At 39.0% G+C, this 18,662-nt stretch overlaps 1 protein-coding gene across 1 annotated transcript in view; it reads right to left on the bottom strand.

The window, feature by feature from the left end:
* The window catches only part of tp53i11b (tumor protein p53 inducible protein 11b), a 43,941-nt gene that overhangs the window by 13,036 nt on the left and 12,243 nt on the right, over positions 1 to 18,662 (bottom strand). Inside the window, exon 2 of the mRNA XM_055037034.1 lies at positions 4,376 to 4,513. Within this exon, the coding sequence (XP_054893009.1) occupies positions 4,376 to 4,504 (129 nt within the window). The 5' untranslated portion in view covers positions 4,505 to 4,513. The remainder of the gene's footprint in view (positions 1 to 4,375; positions 4,514 to 18,662) is intronic.

The following is an 18,662-nucleotide window of genomic DNA, read 5'->3' as shown; positions in this document are numbered from 1 at the left end:
TTCTGCAGTGCATTGAAGAAACGTTACAATTTAAATCTAAATTTGGATCAACGTCAAATCTGAGCCTGTCATGATAACAGAAGTTATGGCGATAAACGATGATATTGCTGTTTTGAGACCATCTTCAATAATAATGTCATGACAATAATGCAAAAAACATCCTTAAAAATAAATAAACTTTAAATTCTAATTAACATTTAACACTGGAAGTGGGAAACATTTTCAGTTTTTCTGGTAGAAAGAGAGAAAATAGAAAACGATGAATCATGCGATGGTAATTATTGATCTCGGTTTCATTCATCTTGCTATTAATCGATTTCTTGCGACCGGCTTGATAGAGACGATGCAGTTATTTCTTTAAAGATACAAGAAGCTGTTTTTCAAGAATTTGCAAATAAGCAAGAAAACCATAAAAAATAAAATTATTTCCTTTGGTTTATTTCTAAACGTTCGCCAGTGGCTGCTGCCATATTTGAACGGGAGCTTTAAAAATAAAAAAAAAAGCCCCTTGGAGCCGAAACCTAAAAATTACGGAGATGAAAAGTTTGAGTCAGAAACCATCACATCCTTCCTGGCTGTGCAGCTGAGGCGCCTGTTTGTGCACCAGCTGCGAACACATGGCCAGGTGAATCAGCCTTCCTGTGCCGCGCTCCAGAGGCTGTTTCTGACAGGAACACATAAATATTCATGGCAAACACTCAAAGGGGACAGAGAGTTAACTGACGGCTCTGTGTTGGCTGGGGGTGTGAGAGAAAAACAGGAAATAGACGCAAACAGGCCTAATTACGGCCCGTGTTCACATCAGTCTGTTAGATCCAGACAAGAACTGGCTGGTTTCAGAAAGTCGGAGGATAAAAATGATTAACAAATGAACTGGAATTCAATCAGATGGACGACACAAAGCAGGTGTGATGCAGAGCTGAGAAGAAACTAGTAAATGAATTAGTTATTTTACCAAATAGCTTTATATTTTGGTCTGAATATGCAATACCTAAATATTAAATGACTGATAATTTGATCATTTTCTCTTTTACCAATTAAAAGCAGGTTTTTACCAAGTCAACACGGTGAATGTCTTCCAAGTCTGAGCTTAAACTGTGTCACAAAAAATAATTGTGGAAAATTTTAATGTCTAGATGTGTAGAGCAGATTTGTCATGATAAAGTTTTGCTGGACAATAAATTGTCCCAGAAGTTATCGAGATAAACAACAATGTTATTTGGAGACAATTTTCAAGTAATATAATAGTAATGGCATGAAAATGCAAGAATACGTTGTCAAAGATCAATAAACCTTCAGTTCCAACAAACATTCATCACTGAAGACGTTTTAAAAACCCAAAATAAACAAAACAGAAACAACAAATAAAATTAATACTGAAGCCAAAGCTCCAGACTGAAAACTTTTACCATCCAGTGTTTGGCAGAAAGAGAGAAAAAAAAGGATAAATCGTGCAAATTATTGAGCACAATTTAATTCGTCATGCAGTTAATTGATTTATTGCGACAGGCCTAGTGCAGAGATGATGGAAACGTTTTCAAAATATCTTAAAACCACAAAGTGGTTTGTGTTTGCACTGAACATAAAGTACCAATCAAGAGGCTTGGAGCCACAGTGAGTCCCTGCCGGTGTTTTCACATTAAGCAGATCGACAGCAGACACTGTGCGCCAGTCAAACAGCCAAGGTTGAAGAGCACACACAAAACATTTATGGTGTGGAGTGTGATGAGGGCTTGACTCCAGGTCTGTTTGTTGCTACAGCACCGTAGCGCTAAAGCAGTTCATTATTAGGGTCAATGGAGCCGTTGGTAGCAATAAACAGCAGCCTGGCGATTCAACACGACCGATGCTCCTGAGCCGTCTTTGTTAAAGCATCTGCTGCTTCTCTGATCAGTGAAGAAGTCAGGAAGAGACGGTCAGCAGGCCGCACTTCCCTCCTTTGTTTATGGGTCCCGTAAGGTCAAGTCCAACCGTTTCCTTCAGTCTGTGACTTGAGTTTAGTTTACTTTTAGATTCGCTCCCAGGAGCCTCTTCTCCACATAAGACCAACGACAAAACAATTCACTCCACACAGTCTGACCAACTACTTTTGGTCCAGTTTCTAGTGCAAATATTGTAGGACACTTGAAATAAGACATTTAAATTAGAGGAAACTTTCAGCAAGATGAAGCAGCTTGTTTTAAGTAAATAATTCTTCAGTACTGCCAGATCATTTCACTGATAACGTGAGAAAAATGTTTTGGTATAACTTTTTAATCAATATCTGTATCGGTACTGATATCGATAAACAATTCTAGAGCAGGTATTGGTACCCATGGGGGCAGATCTATTCAGTCTGAGCTACTCTAAGCTTTATTTACTTTACATTATATTTAATAATAACATTTTCTGAACAAATGGTTTGTTGCAGCATAAAGTCTGTTCAGTTTCTTATTTATTTTACGTCGTCTGTCCAACTGAACTGACTAAATAAATTAAAGTTGAAGCTGCTGGTGCATCTCAGTTTGCTTCACTGCTGCACTGAATTTGTAAGTCAGTAGATTTTTGTCTGCGTGTGAAAATAAAAGAAACACTTTAAATCAATTTTGCTGTTTTTCTGTTTCGGCTGATTCCAACTTCAGATATCTGAAGTTGAAAAACAGATCGGTTCATTCCAAGTGCCAACCGCATAAAAACACAGATTTACTGGTAATTCCTGCTGCTTCCGTTTTACCCAATCAGTGCTGAAGAGTCTGCGTCTCGTCAAACAATAGTCTGTGTCAGAAACGGAGAGATGCAGAGATTTTATTTAAATGCGCTGAAAGAGATTTGTGTGACAGATGTCTGGGTTAGGCTCCGCGCTAAAACATTGAGAGAGAAAACAAACAGGAAGGCTGAGAAAAGGGGGCCGACATCTCATCACTAGCAATCAGCTGCCACCGTATGCCTCCTCCCTTCTGCTCTGTTCCCTGATTAATATTTCAGAGCAGAGCTGTCTGCTGTGGCCACGCACAGCGATGAAATCTTGCATAAAAAAATTAAAAAAAGATAAAAACTGTGATTTTTGAGTCCTTTGGAAGTAGAGAAATGATCCACAACCTGCAGCTACGGCATGAAATCGAGTATTCCTCCACAAACCAGCATGGGAGCCGTCATGTTTAGGTTTGCATTGTCCGTGAGTACGGACATAAACACAAGAGGAAGTAATCCAATACATGACATGAAACGGCCTCCCGGGGGAGCCGGCCGTATCTCAGCAGAGCTGCACGAGCCCAGAGCATTACGTGATCCAGATTCCCTGAAGCATGAGAGGCGAATGCCCACGACAGAGACGAGCCAATTAACAGCCCACTGCGGCTTGTAAAAGGACTCCAGAACTCCTCTGTGGGTTAATATCTGCATCTGGCATTTTTCTTTATGCACTGCTGGACTAATGGCAGTTTAACTGAACGGCTTCATTTATAGCGGGGCTGCTTGTAGAGGCTGAGACGATTCACCGGGTTAATGAATCAGTCACTGAATCAGCCAATTCAGTATTTCAAAAAACTCGACTCACAAAAGGTAATTTGCTGAAGAAACAATAAACTCAAAGCAGCAATTAAGCCAAAACTGGAAAACGTTAAGAGACCAGTTAAAATAATCAGTTATCAGATTTTACTTTTTATGTGTTTGAGTAAAATTAACCTTGTTCTTTTATTCTATCAACTACTTACAACTAGTAGTCATTTTTATTTGGAGAAAATGAGAAATGGTCAAAATAATAAAAAGATGCAGCGCTTTCAGACCTCAAGTAAAGAAAACAAGTTCATATTCATTTAGTAACAACAAAACCAATGTAAGCAGGTTTTATTGGGGTTCAGAACATTCTGCATTTAAGATTAAAAAAAGAAAAACCTCTCAAGTGGTTTTAGCTTCACCCACTGGTTTTAGGTAACATTTGTAATCTAATTCTTTAAGAATCATGTGTTTTCCAGTCTCAGTGTAATTTTAGAAAGCAATGAAGCAACTATGTTACCTTGAGTTGTTATAAAATTGAGATTAAATGAATGCCTTCAACTTGGGCCTCTGTCTCTTTAAGAAACTCCAGCTCTTTTTTAAACTCCGCCTTCAGAAAGCCATCGCAATATGGCTCCTCTATTGACCCTTTAAAAAATTTTTAACCAGCATTTCAGAGATCACTCCTATCATGAGATCAGCAGATTCTCAGTTCCACCAGGTGTTTGCTAATTGCTGATGGCTAGTCTGAAGGAGCTGAGTGGGGGAGGAGCTTCTAGCTCTAAGGCGGGGCTCGGTCTCACCAGGCGTTTTGCAGAATTATTTTTTAATTATTAGAATAATCGCTAGTTGCAGCCGTTTCTCGTTCTAATGAGTTTGCTTTCGGTGTGAACATCCCGACCTTGGAGCGGTGCACTTCCCCATCATCGTCCTCGCCACCAACTCCAAGGATCTTCCGGCTCTTTAGACGGCTGATCAGGTCCGTCTGACTGTGCTTCTTCATGAGGGGAGGATGACTTTTGGATGACATGGTGCACACCTGGAACAGAACGGAAAACTGCTGTGAATGGTTGGAAAAAAAGGGAACTCGGTATCTACCGATCTAGAAGAAATACCTCCAGGACTTTAGTTATGCAAGAATTATGTAACAGGACTCTTCCAAACATAGGCAACAGCCAAAGAAGTAGAGACATTCATTAAGACATTTCTGCCTGTAAATGTCTTAATGAAGACCATCAGATGTGTTAATGTGAGATTTATTGTTTACTTCTGGTAAATTTTATTATTATAGTTCAAAGCGAGTGAAAACGAAAAACATCCCTAATGCAGAAATGTTCAATTATGCCCAGGTTAATGACCAGCACAGAGACGGACATCAGAGGCACTGCTGATGGCTGTGCATTAATCTCTCTGTTCAAGTGTGTTAATGAAAAGTTAAGTGGAAGGAAAAAGTGTGCAAAAAAGGTGAATAAGCAACACAGATAACCTGAGATGTTTAGGAAGCCCAGGTGTTTTTATGCAATATGAAGTAAAGTCCATTTAATAACAATAACTGCAATTACATTGAACAAATAATTGTGCAAATCGGTATTTCGTAAATACCAGAACGTCAGGACAAAAACAACTGGACTCTTTTTATGGGCCACTGCAAAAATGATACCCACTTTAATCTCAGAATTCTTACTTTTTCTTAGATCAAAAGTCACAATTTTGAGCAAAAAAAGTCAATTCTGAGGTTAAAGTGAGAATTTGCAGAAAAAGAATCCACACAGGAAATTTTATATAAAGCTGATGTTGCATTATATAAAATTTTGCTCCTTTCTGCTAACAGAATTTATGGAGATGCCAATTTCATTTTCCAGATACTCGGCACCGGCCCACACCGCCAAAAGTACCAAAACATGGATTAATCACTTCAGTACCACTGAGACTGATCAGCGCCGCTCCACTGATGTCAAGCTAACAGAGACCTGATCCACAATTACTATGTTTATAACATATGATACACAAACAACATCTCTGTATTTGTCGTCCTAAATAAGGAAAAACTACATCACTATGTAATGAATGCAAATTTCACTTTCTAAGCTGAATTAACTCAATAAATATAGTGCAGTGAACCTCTGTGAGCAATTGCTTAATTTCTGATTCACTGTGAAGATCTGCAAACATTTAATATATCATATATATTTGTCTTTATCCGAGCGATTCTTTCATCATTCGCTCTTTTTTCTCGCCTTATGCCAACACGTTTCTGTGACTAAACAGTTTCAAGCTCAGCTAAGAAGCGTCACTTCATTACAAAGAACATCGTTTATCTCTGATGCAAAATTAGCATTTCAGTTGCTTCAACTGTTTACTTAGCTGCATTCAGAGTTTATTTAGAAAATAATGATCCAGAGAATTCCTCGGGTGTTTGCCCTGTTGTCACCACAATGGCATGAACACTGGCTTTTGGATTTAAACAGGTACAAGCAATAGTTCCACCAGGAGAGATCAATGTTGACTCAATAAGCTGCCCCATAATTAAAGGGGAGGTTAAAAGGCATGTGCCAACATGAGTGCACTCATGCACACAAAGGGGCAGCCAAAAATTGATGCGGCCGCCACAGGGTGGTGGCCTTCAGAGGAAAAACAAGGACAGTTATTGAACTTTACTTCCAGCGATAAGGAAAAGTGGAGCTGGAACTTGTTTCCCTCATGAAAGAGTGAAACAACTGTTAGCTTTAGGATTAAAACAGCTTTTAATACAAATACAAAACTGGCTTTTGCTGCATATATAGGAAAACCCTTTTGCTTTTAACCTTCATGCTGTGGGAGATAAAAGCTCTTCACCATTTCTCCAGTGAAAAAGGTAAACAATGATAATGGACACAAAGACTCAAAGCCTTTGTTCTCCATCTGAGCTGGCTGTGAACGTGTTTTAAAAGGCACTGCAGAAATGCACACATGATGGCATAATTACGGTGCTTATTAATGGGCCCAAGTCATGGCTGTGTGGGTTACATAACGTATATCTTCTCAAATGACCTTCCAAGACAAACTACCATCCCAAACAGAGCAGCTTATATTCCAGGAAGAGAATTCATAATTTATGATCAAATGTCTTAATCTGATTTCCAGAGAACAAATAATGATGAGCAAATTCCTTTTCCCTACTTCAAAAAGGAAAATTAATGTCGCTTTATCTCCATGATTGATTGTTGCTACTGGAAAACGTCAGCTAATAGCAGAGCTAATTGCTCCTTTAGCGTTTTGGATAACTTTGCTTCCCCTAAATTATTTCTCAAAAAGCAAATGATGCTTATTCTCCACCCACGATGCATCTGAAACGGTTTAAAATCTCCTGACGTCCTGAAAGATTTCTGACTGAATGATTAGGCAGCAGAGTTGATCAAACTCAACACGGTGTGTGAAAAGTCTGCTCCAAACAACCATTTCCTGAATTTCAACCACACAGGAAGGTGTGCAATCACACATCTGACCACGCTGAGGGAGACGCGTCGTGTTGTAACGCGTGTTGCATCATTGATGCATGCTGGGTATCGACATTCTCTTCCTTGCATTTGGGTGTTTATCATTAGCATCACTAATGTTTATGACTGAGCTAACTGTGGTTTTTATCTTTAGTTACTCCAATGTTGTTACTTAGTGTAATGGAAAAGCCATTTGCAGAAGCTACTTTTTCAATAAAGCCTTGTTGCAGTGGAAATGGTGAAGTTCATAACACTTTCAACAGCTGAATTGACCTCTGATTATTACATTCGCCATTGACCAAAACTGGACACTTTATTGCACATCACAGCATTAAAGAAATATTCAACAATATTGGCACAATTTGCAAACCAAAATTTTAGAAATGTATTTGTAAAAACATTAATAAAATTGCTTCATATTTCCTCCCCCTGTTTGCTTTTGCACATATTGTATTTATTACATTCCTGAAACTGATGATTCAGTGGGAATGAATGGCCAAACATCTGCTGAACAAACAGTTTGCTGATTCTGTAACTAAAACCTCTTTTGATGTAAAATCCCCAGCTGTGCCCAGTTGACAGGTTAAAAAGGGAAATTAAATCATCACCATATCAAAGACACCATCTGAGTGTTTTAGGTTCCGTTTCATTCCCAGAAATAATTCAAAATTCCAGCAAAGACTTTTCTGAAATTCCAGTTCAAGCTGCACAGAGAAGCAGTTGACAGATCCCACTCGAAGCAGGAGGACTCGGCGCTCCTTGCGGCGTCACCATCAGCAAGATAATGCTGATGCAGTTGCCTGGCAACCACCAAAGGACCAATCCCCTCTTGTGAACTGAAAGCCCTTTCATGATGAGGCGGAGCCGGTGCTGACCCTGGGGCACTTTAGCTGACCCCGGGGCACTTTAGCTGACCCCGGGGCACTTTAGCTGACCCCGGGGCACTTTAGCCGACCCTCTGAGTTTGATAGCAAGAAAGAAAGAAAGAGAAAAAAAACATCTTTGATTTGTGTTTATTCAAAATGATACTTCAAGTGTGAAATTAATACTATGGAAGAAACTGAACCTAAAAATTTAAAGTTATAAATATGATCTGGGAAGAAAAAAAAGTAAATGTCAGGAAGATGTTTTAATTAAAAAGAAAAAAGCGAGGGAAAGGTAAGTGGTTCGGTTACGCTAGCTTGACTATGAAAACCTTAACATGTAGATGTGATGTGGAAATCAGTGTGTTTTGGTTCAGTTGTTAAATAAATAAACACCAACTCTGATAGATTATCAGTGGAGCAGGTGTTTAAATCAGCGAATCAACAACAAATGCAGTGTTAGCTTAGCTAACACTGCAGCTACGGTCATTAATAAGCGCACAACAATAAGACATGAAACTGAAATGAACTGAATGTTCTGTTCTTTGTGTGGGAAATGATGGTGTTGAATCCTGATATGCAGAGTGCTGTTGTTGTCGGTTGTTATGGCAAAGAGTCTGTGTATAGCATAGCCGACAGAGAGCAGGAAAGAAGAAAAACAGAGGTTTTGAGTTTAACGTGTTTTCTGCGTTATTTTGTCATTTGCTTTGGCGATAAATGAATAACACCAACATCTTCAGGCTTCATTTAGTGAACGGAGTTGCTGTTCTGGACGCCATGTTAAAGAATCGTCTCTTCGCCCTCTGGGGTTGCGCGCCTGCACAAAATTTTCCAATGTAAACAATAACATGCAGGGGGCTCCTGGCCTCGCTAGTCTGTCAGTGGGAGGGAAGTGCAGGGAAGCAGACATGAGGAATGCAAGAGAACATTTTATGGCACAGGCGTCTATGAGCAGCAGGCAATAATACCACCTTGGTTCCATTTTCAACTTCTGAGTCTGCTGAGAAGAAAATCTGTTAAACACATGAGGAGGATATTGTGGGAAAGGTGCGAACTCCTTCAGAGATCTCTGGCTAGCAACTGAAAAGATGTTCTACATAAATCATTGTATCTCAGGAACAAAGCTGCATGTGGAGGAACAACTGTGAGCAAACGTGCTACCCAAAATAAGAAGGACTATTTGAGACCTTGTTACTCTCCTCCTTTTTTTCCCCCATAAACAACAGGAGAAGCAGCCGGTAAATACTCCCACTGCCATGTCTAGGGTATCAAACAGCACCTTATGGTACAAAAACAACCATGTGACTGCCCAATTTTAATCAGTGTTTATTTTTTCTTCTACAGTCACTGGCAGTCTCAATCACAGGACGCCATTAAGACGTCTGCAGACAATTTAAACTTTAACTCAACATGAAATTCCCACGAGAACAAAAAGCCCTGCATGTATGAGATTAAGTAGTGCTTCAATCATAAAATTATTGTGATTAATGTGTTTTTAATGAATTTGAGACATTTCTTTAATTTTAGATGCATGAATTTAAAACTTTTTCAGGATGTGAGGACACCCTGTAGTATTGCCAACCGCCATGAAAAAGAAGAAGAAGAAGAAGTGCTCAGTGTTTGCGGAAGTAAACATGGATGCTGACGGTGGAGCACAGCTGACGATTTTTAAGTTGTTCGACTGAAGCAGCACAGTAGCAGCTTAATCCTCATTATCAGTCGCCATGATTGTTACTTTTCTTCCCACTGCGGTGTAGCAGGTTGCAGAATAGAGACATTCATCGAGTATCGTTGACGTTCAGCTGGATGAAAACATCAGATACGCATCAGATATCCACATGACGTGGGTTGCATTTGAAAAAAAAAAATAAAAGAAATAAAAAAACAAATCAGACTTGTGTTTGTCGAGAAAAGATCAGATTCAGGCCTGCAGTGTGAACCGGGTCTTAGTCTTTACCTGAAGAACTCAGCAACCGAATCTAAACTTGCACATTGTGACGTGGTTTCATCAATTCATGAAAGTTGCACTTGGCCTCTTCCTGTAATTGGTTCCATGAAAGGTTGTTGCAGTTTGCAGCGCATGGGAAACAATATAAACACAAGGATAATTTAGAGCAGTTCCACTAATGAAACCATCACCATCAGAGAATAAGTGCTCTCTGATCCATCTTACGCAATTGAGCAAAAGAAAACTAAGGACTCACAAGCACACAGAATGTCTCATAAAATAGAGCCTCTTCGTGACGTCATTGAAGCCGAAACGAGGAGCTAAACAGAGCAGAGAGGGACATTATGTGGTGTGAATGGAGGGATTGATCTTCTAGACGTCTGCAGCTGTCAAGGGACGCTTCAACTCAGACTCGATCCAATCACCTGAGGCACGAGTTTCCTGTCTGACAGACGCCGATTCTGGTACAGCGTGAATTATAGATGAGGACGAGTCGTAGCACAAGGTAAAAAAAATAAAAAAGCCATGATCAGGACAGCAGTGGCAGTGAAAGCTGATTAACAAAGAAAGAAAGTCAAAAGGAGGAACTCAAAGCATGTTAAACGAAGCTGAAAGTTATCGCTGGATCCCTGTGCAGAGCCAAACACTTCGTACTGCTGGATCATCTGGGGATCGTTGAACCGGCTGTGATGATCGCTGGGATTTCCAGTTTGCCCTCTAATCTTCAGTTGTTGCATAACATAATGGGATTTACTCTCGTAGTACAACTGAAGCCAAACCAGTCATGTCAGGGAGGACGCTTAGAAAAACAAAAACAACAACAAAGTGTGTTATTCCACCAGCAACCGACTCTAGTAAAACAAAAAAATATAGCTCTCAACAGTAATTCTGCTTAAAAGTCCCCAAATTATTGGCATCGTAACTGTATGTTTTGCTTCCAAACAACAATTTCAGGCACTATACTATGATCTCAGCTGTTGGGATTGTGGATAATCAGTAAGATTACAGTGTTATTGTCCAGCTGGGTCTCTGTTGACTCCCTGCAGGTCTCCTCTAGTCCACAGCTCTCCAACCGCGCTTCACGTATTAAAGCACTGCTCTTATAAACTGTGAAAACACAGCAAACTGTTAAAAATTACTCTAAAAACTATATCTTCTGTTCCCATTTCATTTTATGAACTAAGAAAAGCCCAAAATACGAATGAAAAGCCTGGGGAAGCCAAAACAAAACCAACAAGTCTCGGCAGGAATGGCTTCCCACAGCAGAAAACCTGTCTAAACACACCATCATGTATAGACTCTTACTTTCTGTTCATTTTATTTCAGTGGGTGCAGCAGAAAAAAAGAAAGTATAACACCAGGGGGGAAATCTGGACAACCCCAGAGAAAACATAAAATAATGTTTGACGTAGAGTTCTTGGATTTGGTATTGACCTACATTACGTTGATCTGTGACTGGGTTGACCGGAAACCAACAAATTGCTGTTTAAAAATAACGTTTGAAAAGAGCAGAAAATGAATTTTGTTGTGTCTCCTGCCGAGTAACTGCCACAGCAGCCATTTCAGGTTTTGCCACCATGCCTCATAGCCGCTTAAAAATAAACAATGGAGTTCAGTGAAAACTGGGGATGAAAGAGAAAACATCACCAGATTTACTCAGATATTTAAAAAAAAAAAAAAACCTTAGTCAATAATTATTGATTGACGGAAAGGAAACGATTCCAGTGACTCTGTCAGCTTGACCCCTCCATGCGACATTGACCAGGAACGTCACTACAACCGCTCAAAAGTGCTCCAACGCTTCAGCATCTCGGCATGAATCTCGTCATTTCCTGGCATTCTGCCGCCAGTGAAATTTTTAATTACCAGAAAGGGCAGCAAAGGAACCTTTCGAATATTTGAAACCAGAATCTTTGGGGTAGGAGCATGACTTTCTTTTTTTTTTTAAAGACGTCAAAAAAGGTCAGACAACACAAGTCTTTAGAGTAGCAGCATGGAAATGATGGTGATCAAGCAGAAGAAAGGCAGATATAATAAAAAAAACACTCATTTAATAAAGAATTGGCATTTAGGAGAAAGATTGGAGAAGTGGAGGACTACTATCAAAGAAAGAGAGGAGGATCTGTCAGGAAGACCAAGGAGATTCTCAATGGGCCCTAGACATTTCAGTAACACTTATGACCTTATTGGAAGAGGAAACTTGATGCATTTTGGGCCAAAAATAAGCTGCTTGCTGTGAGAAATGACATATTTGCAGAAAATCTCAAGAAGTGAACATCTATCCAACGGTTAGCCTGGGGGTGGACCGATCAGACCAGAACCGTGTCACAGACAGAACAAGAATAGATTCAACACAATCCCAGCAGCCGGTGTGGAAGAAACGGTTGGGAATAAAGTGTCATTTGTTTGACACAGGGATTGAAATCCACTCTACATTATGTCAAGAGATGCTAGCTGAAGTTTGCCGGGTTTAACTCAAAAACCAGGCGAATACCCGTTTCTGGTTTACGTTGCATCTTAAACCAGGGGTGTTCAAAGCGCGGCCAGAGGGCCATTTGTGGCCCTTGGAGTGATTTTGTGTGGTCCTGCAGTACAATTCTGCACGTCCATCTGAGGTGCAGATGCAAACTTTTTAATCTATAATCAGGGTAAAATGTTAAGTACAACATAAAATATTTGTCTTTTTATAACCAAGCTTTTAAAATAAGTCTTTATAGAGACTTTTTCTGAAAAGCCAACTTTGCTGTGCATAAATCAGTTTTTATTTAATTTATTAAACTTCATCTAAACTGTTTTGAAAGACAATGACATTTCTTTTGTGTCCAATGAAACCCATAAAATTTGGAAACTGAATTAAATTTCTTTTACAGAAAATATATAAAATCACTTGAAAGTTTTTCAATTACTTGATTTTATTTTACTTTTTTTTTTTTTTTTTTGCTTTATTTATTCAACATTTTTCTTGGCCCACAAGTAATTTTGACCTGACCATTTTGGCCCACGTGACAAAAACTTCGGACGCCCCCGTCTGAAACGCTGCTGGTCCTGCGTGTAATTTCTGGTACAGGTCTGTATGGAGGGATAGTTTATTTTTGCCATCTGTTGCTCTGAGCCCCTGTGGAGGTCGGGATTTAGACGGAGCGGCTGAAGTCAGAGGCTGCCAGCCTTTGTTTCATGTTTCCATCTCAGAAACCATCTTGACACAGCAGGCTCACTGCGAAGGCAACGTAGGAACAGGAAAGGTGTGTTGAAGTAAAGCAAACCTGGCACATGGTGCAAACACACAGCTGGGACATGAGTTGGGTCTCTTCAACATGAAATTAGCACAGATTAACTTTAAATGTAACCTTTTGAAAAGGCCAAAAAAATTTATTATTGTGTTTATTCTCTCAGTTCCAGTGATAAATTTCCACTAGTTCATTAAACTGTGAGACTACTGTGAAAAAATAAACTGCAACCAACCTGGTTTCAAATGGTTCAAAAAGTCCAGTTAGGATTTCTAAATGTAACGTAGATTGTCTATTGTCAATCTTATGCATAAAGGCTCTCTTGCTACATTTTAGTCACATCTGAAATGCCATAGAAATCTGTCTAATGTGAAATATTCTTCAATTTCTCTGCCTGCTTGTCTGACAGGTAAACCTCCGCTAGACTCAAGTTTTCTGCTGCCTCTGAAGTCTTTCCCCCCCCAGAACTCCATGCGATTTTATTTATCTCTCCTATCAAATCCTCCCTCTTCCAGTGGAACCGCTAACAAACTGTGCCGAACCCTGAAGTTTCAGCACAACGTGACCGAAGCTTGAAGTGAAAGAGCCAAAAGCTCCGGCAGCCGCGATGGAGCCGCAGGTAGCCCCACATATCCGACCGGCAGAGCTCGTTGTCATGGGTAACTGCTGAGCCGGGCCTAATTAAATCATCTAATGAAGCAGGCTTTAATGATGCACAACAAATCGTCATTAGTGAATGAAATTCTCTACATCCAATTATTTTTCCCTTATGACTGCAAAAGACTTTCAGCTCCGACATGCCGTTCAGTACAAACAGCGTCGCTGTAAAAAGGGTCAAGTTCCTGCACAATTTAATCTCAATGTGGGGACTAACTCATTCACTACAGTGTCTGACGGTGTTGCTTTTAGCCTTGAGGCTTTTTAAAGTGCTGCCAGAAAAATTAGTTGGTGAAAAAAAAGCACAAAAATCATTATTGTTATTTGATTGCACTCGGCTGCATTTGGATCTTGGAGTCTATTAACCACTACAACTGTAAACCGATTGTTTCTTTTTTCCTGAGAGAAAAACAAAAAAACATAAGAGGCGTGTTTAATATTTGGCCTGAATCGGAAAAATACGTAGTAAATTCAAACGAATAAACGCATTTTGGCATTTTAATGTACCCATAAGATAAGTTAGAGATGCACAATGAAACATGCTGGAATCTGCTGCCAGGTCTCCCTTAAAATGCGACTTTTTAAAGAATTTCCTAAAAACAGTTTACAAATAAACAAAAACGAGTATTAAACAAGTTTTAATGCATAAAAACATGCACATCTCACTCAATAAGTGTCATTTTTTCCATTTATGTTGTTTGTTTTGTACAGATCATATTGTGATATGCATCATTATCGCCACCAATTACAGCATATTGTGAAATGAAGTTTGTGTCATAATCCCACATCCCAGATATGTTGTAGTTCTGTTCGCATCCAGAGACTCTCTTGTTGTTCACTACGTTACCTAAAGGGTAAACTTTAACGTAAACAAGCGAGCTAATTAAACTGTGCACTCCAGGTGCCTTCACATTTACGTCCAGCCTTTAACTTGATCCCTCCTGTCTCAGGTTGTGTCGCGCGCTGCAGCATTCACCTGGTTGCCGAGCAGCCGAGCTCGATAACGGAGCGCGCTCAGTTAGGGCTCGGCTCAGGTCACCGTTCTGCTGGAATTAATTGCTTGAAAAATGTCAAAATTAAATCCGTAAAGTAACCGACGGGTTGTTGTGATTTGTTCTGGTTGGTCTGCCATTTGGTAACGTATCACCAGTCGCCCTCTGCGGCGTCTCGTTTTCTCCCCCTGAAGGCGTGAGAGAAGATCTCCCGGGCAAATCCTGGCTAATGGACGCACACATGCAGGTTTGGAGGGAGACAAACGCGCTTCTAGTGTCTATCGGATTTAAATGAGCCGACAAAAGGTTGTGACGGCATCAGCAACCAGCGCAACGTGCAGATGGGAATCCATGTCAGTGTTTCATTACCGGGACGTGGCACACACACTTTGTTTCACAAACCAGGCAGAACATGACAGGATTTACATAACAGAGGCCTGCAGGCAGATCTTAGAGCACGAGTTCATACCAAACACGGAGAAGCAGCTTTCAGCTGAACAAACTTCCAGAAAACTGCAAAACAGCCGAAACACCGAGTCCCAAATGAAATGAATCATCAACCCGAGGAAAAACTTAATACTTAATGTTCAATCTGAGTCGACAGGCAAAGACTAAGTTCAATCTTCACATGACTAAAAAGGAAAACTTGTGTTTACAGAGACAAATGTACAAACTTTTCAGATTTTAATTGGGAAAAAATGTTTGCTTCAGGCTACTTTCATTTTATTTTTTATTTTAGTCGCTCAGTGATAAATATCAATAGTTTGACACAAATATTATTGACTGAAAAGGAGCAAAAAGAAACATAATATTTGCCCCATATTCACATAGAAAGGAAATTAGCTTTTCAGCTAAATAGACATTTAGACATAAACACAAAATAGACAACTGTAACTTATTCAATGCTATATTGCTACATCATAATGGCTCAAACATTTATTTTAAATGCAGAAAGAGATTTAAGGTGTCGGTCCACAAACTGACGTCTTTAATTGAAATGCAGATTTTCACCTGAACCGTTATGAAGAATTTTTATTTAGTTTTTTATTTTTTACACAAAAAATCTAATTTCTTTCTAAGTTGAATTTGCTTTCTTTCTTTTTTTTTTTAAATCTGTTTTGAAAAATGTTTGGTAAAAAAACATTTTGTGTGTGTGTGTGTGTGTGTGTGTGTGTGTGTGTGTGTGTGTGTGTGTGTGTGTGTGTGTGTGTGTGTGTGTGTGTGTGTGTGTTCGGTGTTCTACAAATAAAGGGAAGCTAACAAGCTAGCAAATGCTAAAATGCTAAGTACACATGCAACAACAACCCTGCCTTTAATTTAACGTTTAACTAAACTTCGGAGTCAGTTTGAAAGGCAAATGTGACGGGCTGCCAAACATGCCTAGATTTATTAAGACTTTAAAATACTTTTGCTAGTTTATGAATCACTGAACACATTAAAGATCTGCTGTTGTCACAGCAACCTTCCAGACCTCTCAGGTCTCCTGGTTCTGCTCTGCATCCAGAACCAGAACCGAAAAAGGAGAAGCGGCATTCAGCTGCTACGCACCACAAATCTGGCATAAGCTTCCAGAAAACTGCAGAACAGCTGAAACACCGAGTTCTTTTAAATCTAGACGAAAACCCGTCCGTTCTGAAATGCTAAACTTGACTTATTGTGGACACAAATGGTTGTTAATTAATGCAGGGTAATTTTTTTCTTGACAAGATACTTAAAAATGAGCAGAAGACACTTCATTCGAACATTAAGTCATGCAAAAGGTAGGAAATTACATTGCAGCTAAAAAGGAAAAACTTTTACTAGATTGTGTCATGTAAAAATAAATGTTTCACATTTTGTCACCTTACAAATTCAAATTGTTTGTCTTGATTTTAGAAGTCACACAATGCAAAGTCAATGTAGCAAAATTGTGAAGTAGAAGAAAAATGAAGAATGTTTTTAATTAAGATTAAGTGGGACTTGATCCAAATTTTAATCGTAGGGTCTTAAAAGCCACAGACAAAATAAGCAACATTTTAAATTCAAAAACACTTTTTGCAGCTAAATCATTGAATAAATCCACTCGACCTCAACAACAGATATTTTAAATGTTTTTCAGGTTATCCAACCTTGAGATTAGTGCAAAGACATCAGCTTTGGACTTTTGTAAATGTTTTTATACATTTTTAAAACATTAAAATCTACAAGCAAAATTTACATGTAAAAGTTTCTGCCAGTAAACAGAAAGACAATAAATCATGCAAATGAAAATAATTGAGCTCGTTTTAACTTATCATGCAATTAATTTATTGCTTATTGAGACATGCGTTTTCCTCTTTTTTTTTTTTAAACACTGCATCCATTTATACCTCAAAGGATATTTTGCACTGCAGGAGTAACAGTAAATCCCTGGACGTGTTCATAATTTCAATTCATGTTTATAAACCTGAAATTTCCTGAAAAGTGTGTAATGCATGGTTGATATGGTTTGAAAAGTGGAGAGCAGGGAGTTGACGGGTTGTTTTCTTGAGGCCAGACACATGGAGTTATAAAAATCAAATTACATTCATCATTATAGTGGGTAGTAACATCTTTAATCTGCGGGACATTGGCAACCTAATGAAGCAACAATGGAGAAATGATGTAATGTTGAATCTGTATCTTTTAAGCAGGAATCTTTTTAGGAATGACCGGCTGGATGCAGCGAGTCGCCGGTGAGGCGCAACCAACCCAGAGCCAACGCGGTCGCTCTAATCTCCTAACAGGAGGAAATAAAAATGATGTTCCACACACACAATGCATGTCGCACCGTCAGAGCAGAAACTGCTTCGTACAATAATCAGCGTTTTTGATTTGACTGTTTTTCCCCAAACTGAGTTCAAAACATCTTTCCAACAGGAACTGGATTCACAGACATGATATTTGACAGACGGCCACTTTAACAGGAGACTGTCTTTGCACCTGACCGCTCAGGAATGGAGAACTAAATGTGGAACAAAACGGAGCAAAACTGGTCAGAAATGGTCCAATTTATTCACACATTCACCAGCGATGGAAGAAAATAAGTATTTTCAGTCTAGTTTCTAGAGCAAATTTCTAATATAAAAGCTTGTTTTAAGTCAATAATTAATGTTAATGAAGAATTACTAGTTCCACTGTCAGATTAATTTACAAGAAATATTCCCATTTTATAAGTGAATTAATCTGCCAATAGAACTAGTATTTTCTCTTCAATATTAAGAAACGGACTTAAACCAAGCTCCAACATCTTGCTGAAAGGTTACTTGTAAGTTAATTTTATGTTTATTTCTGTAAACATGATTTTCAAATATTATTCCTTTTTTTTTACTAGAAAATGAACATTTGCAGTGCAATATTTTCCCTTTTCTCATTCTATAAAAACCATCATTTGCTTTCTAACATATGAAATGAATGAATGAAGGCGTAGAGTATTTCTTTGAACATTAGCACAAAACACAACAACTAGGCAGCCAGCCAGTAATTATGAAGGTCTGGTCAAACTCAGCATGCCAACTCCAAGAGGAAAAAAATTTAAAAACCAAAACAATAGTCGACTTTCACAGGAGTTGGTACAGGAAGTGGAGTTTTTGACACATTTATCTTCTCAAGCAGATGCGCTTTGGTCCTCAAAAGGTGCTTGAGTCGCTTAAACGTGGAGCAAAGAAAGACCCAAACATCAACTGAAGTCTGCGCCTGCGTGACGCCTTTCATGCAGGAATGTCACGGCGCGTTCAAGCTTTAATAAAGTGTCAGGAAAAGAACAGCCACTTAGTTTAATTGTGGAGACTTTGCTCAGCAGCCTACAACCTCCACAGTGTGAAGACGAGAGCTAATTGAATCGCTTTTATTTTCATTATGACGAGGGAAACACTAAAAAAAAAAAAAAGAGAAGGTGATTGGGGTCGGATCAAAAAATTTGAGCTGAGATAATTGATGTTTGCTTTAATCTTTGCAAGTTTTAGAGTGAACATTAATAATTAATGATATCTGAAGGAGAGGAAGTAACCAGGTGGAGGTTAACGACT

The sequence above is a fragment of the Poeciliopsis prolifica genome, unplaced genomic scaffold (assembly GCF_027474105.1).
Source record: "Poeciliopsis prolifica strain line A6 unplaced genomic scaffold, Auburn_PproV2 SCAFFOLD001, whole genome shotgun sequence".
Classification (NCBI taxonomy): domain Eukaryota; kingdom Metazoa; phylum Chordata; class Actinopteri; order Cyprinodontiformes; family Poeciliidae; genus Poeciliopsis; species Poeciliopsis prolifica.
Note: the sequence above shows the minus strand (reverse complement) of the source record. Positions and strands in the feature narration are given on the sequence as shown.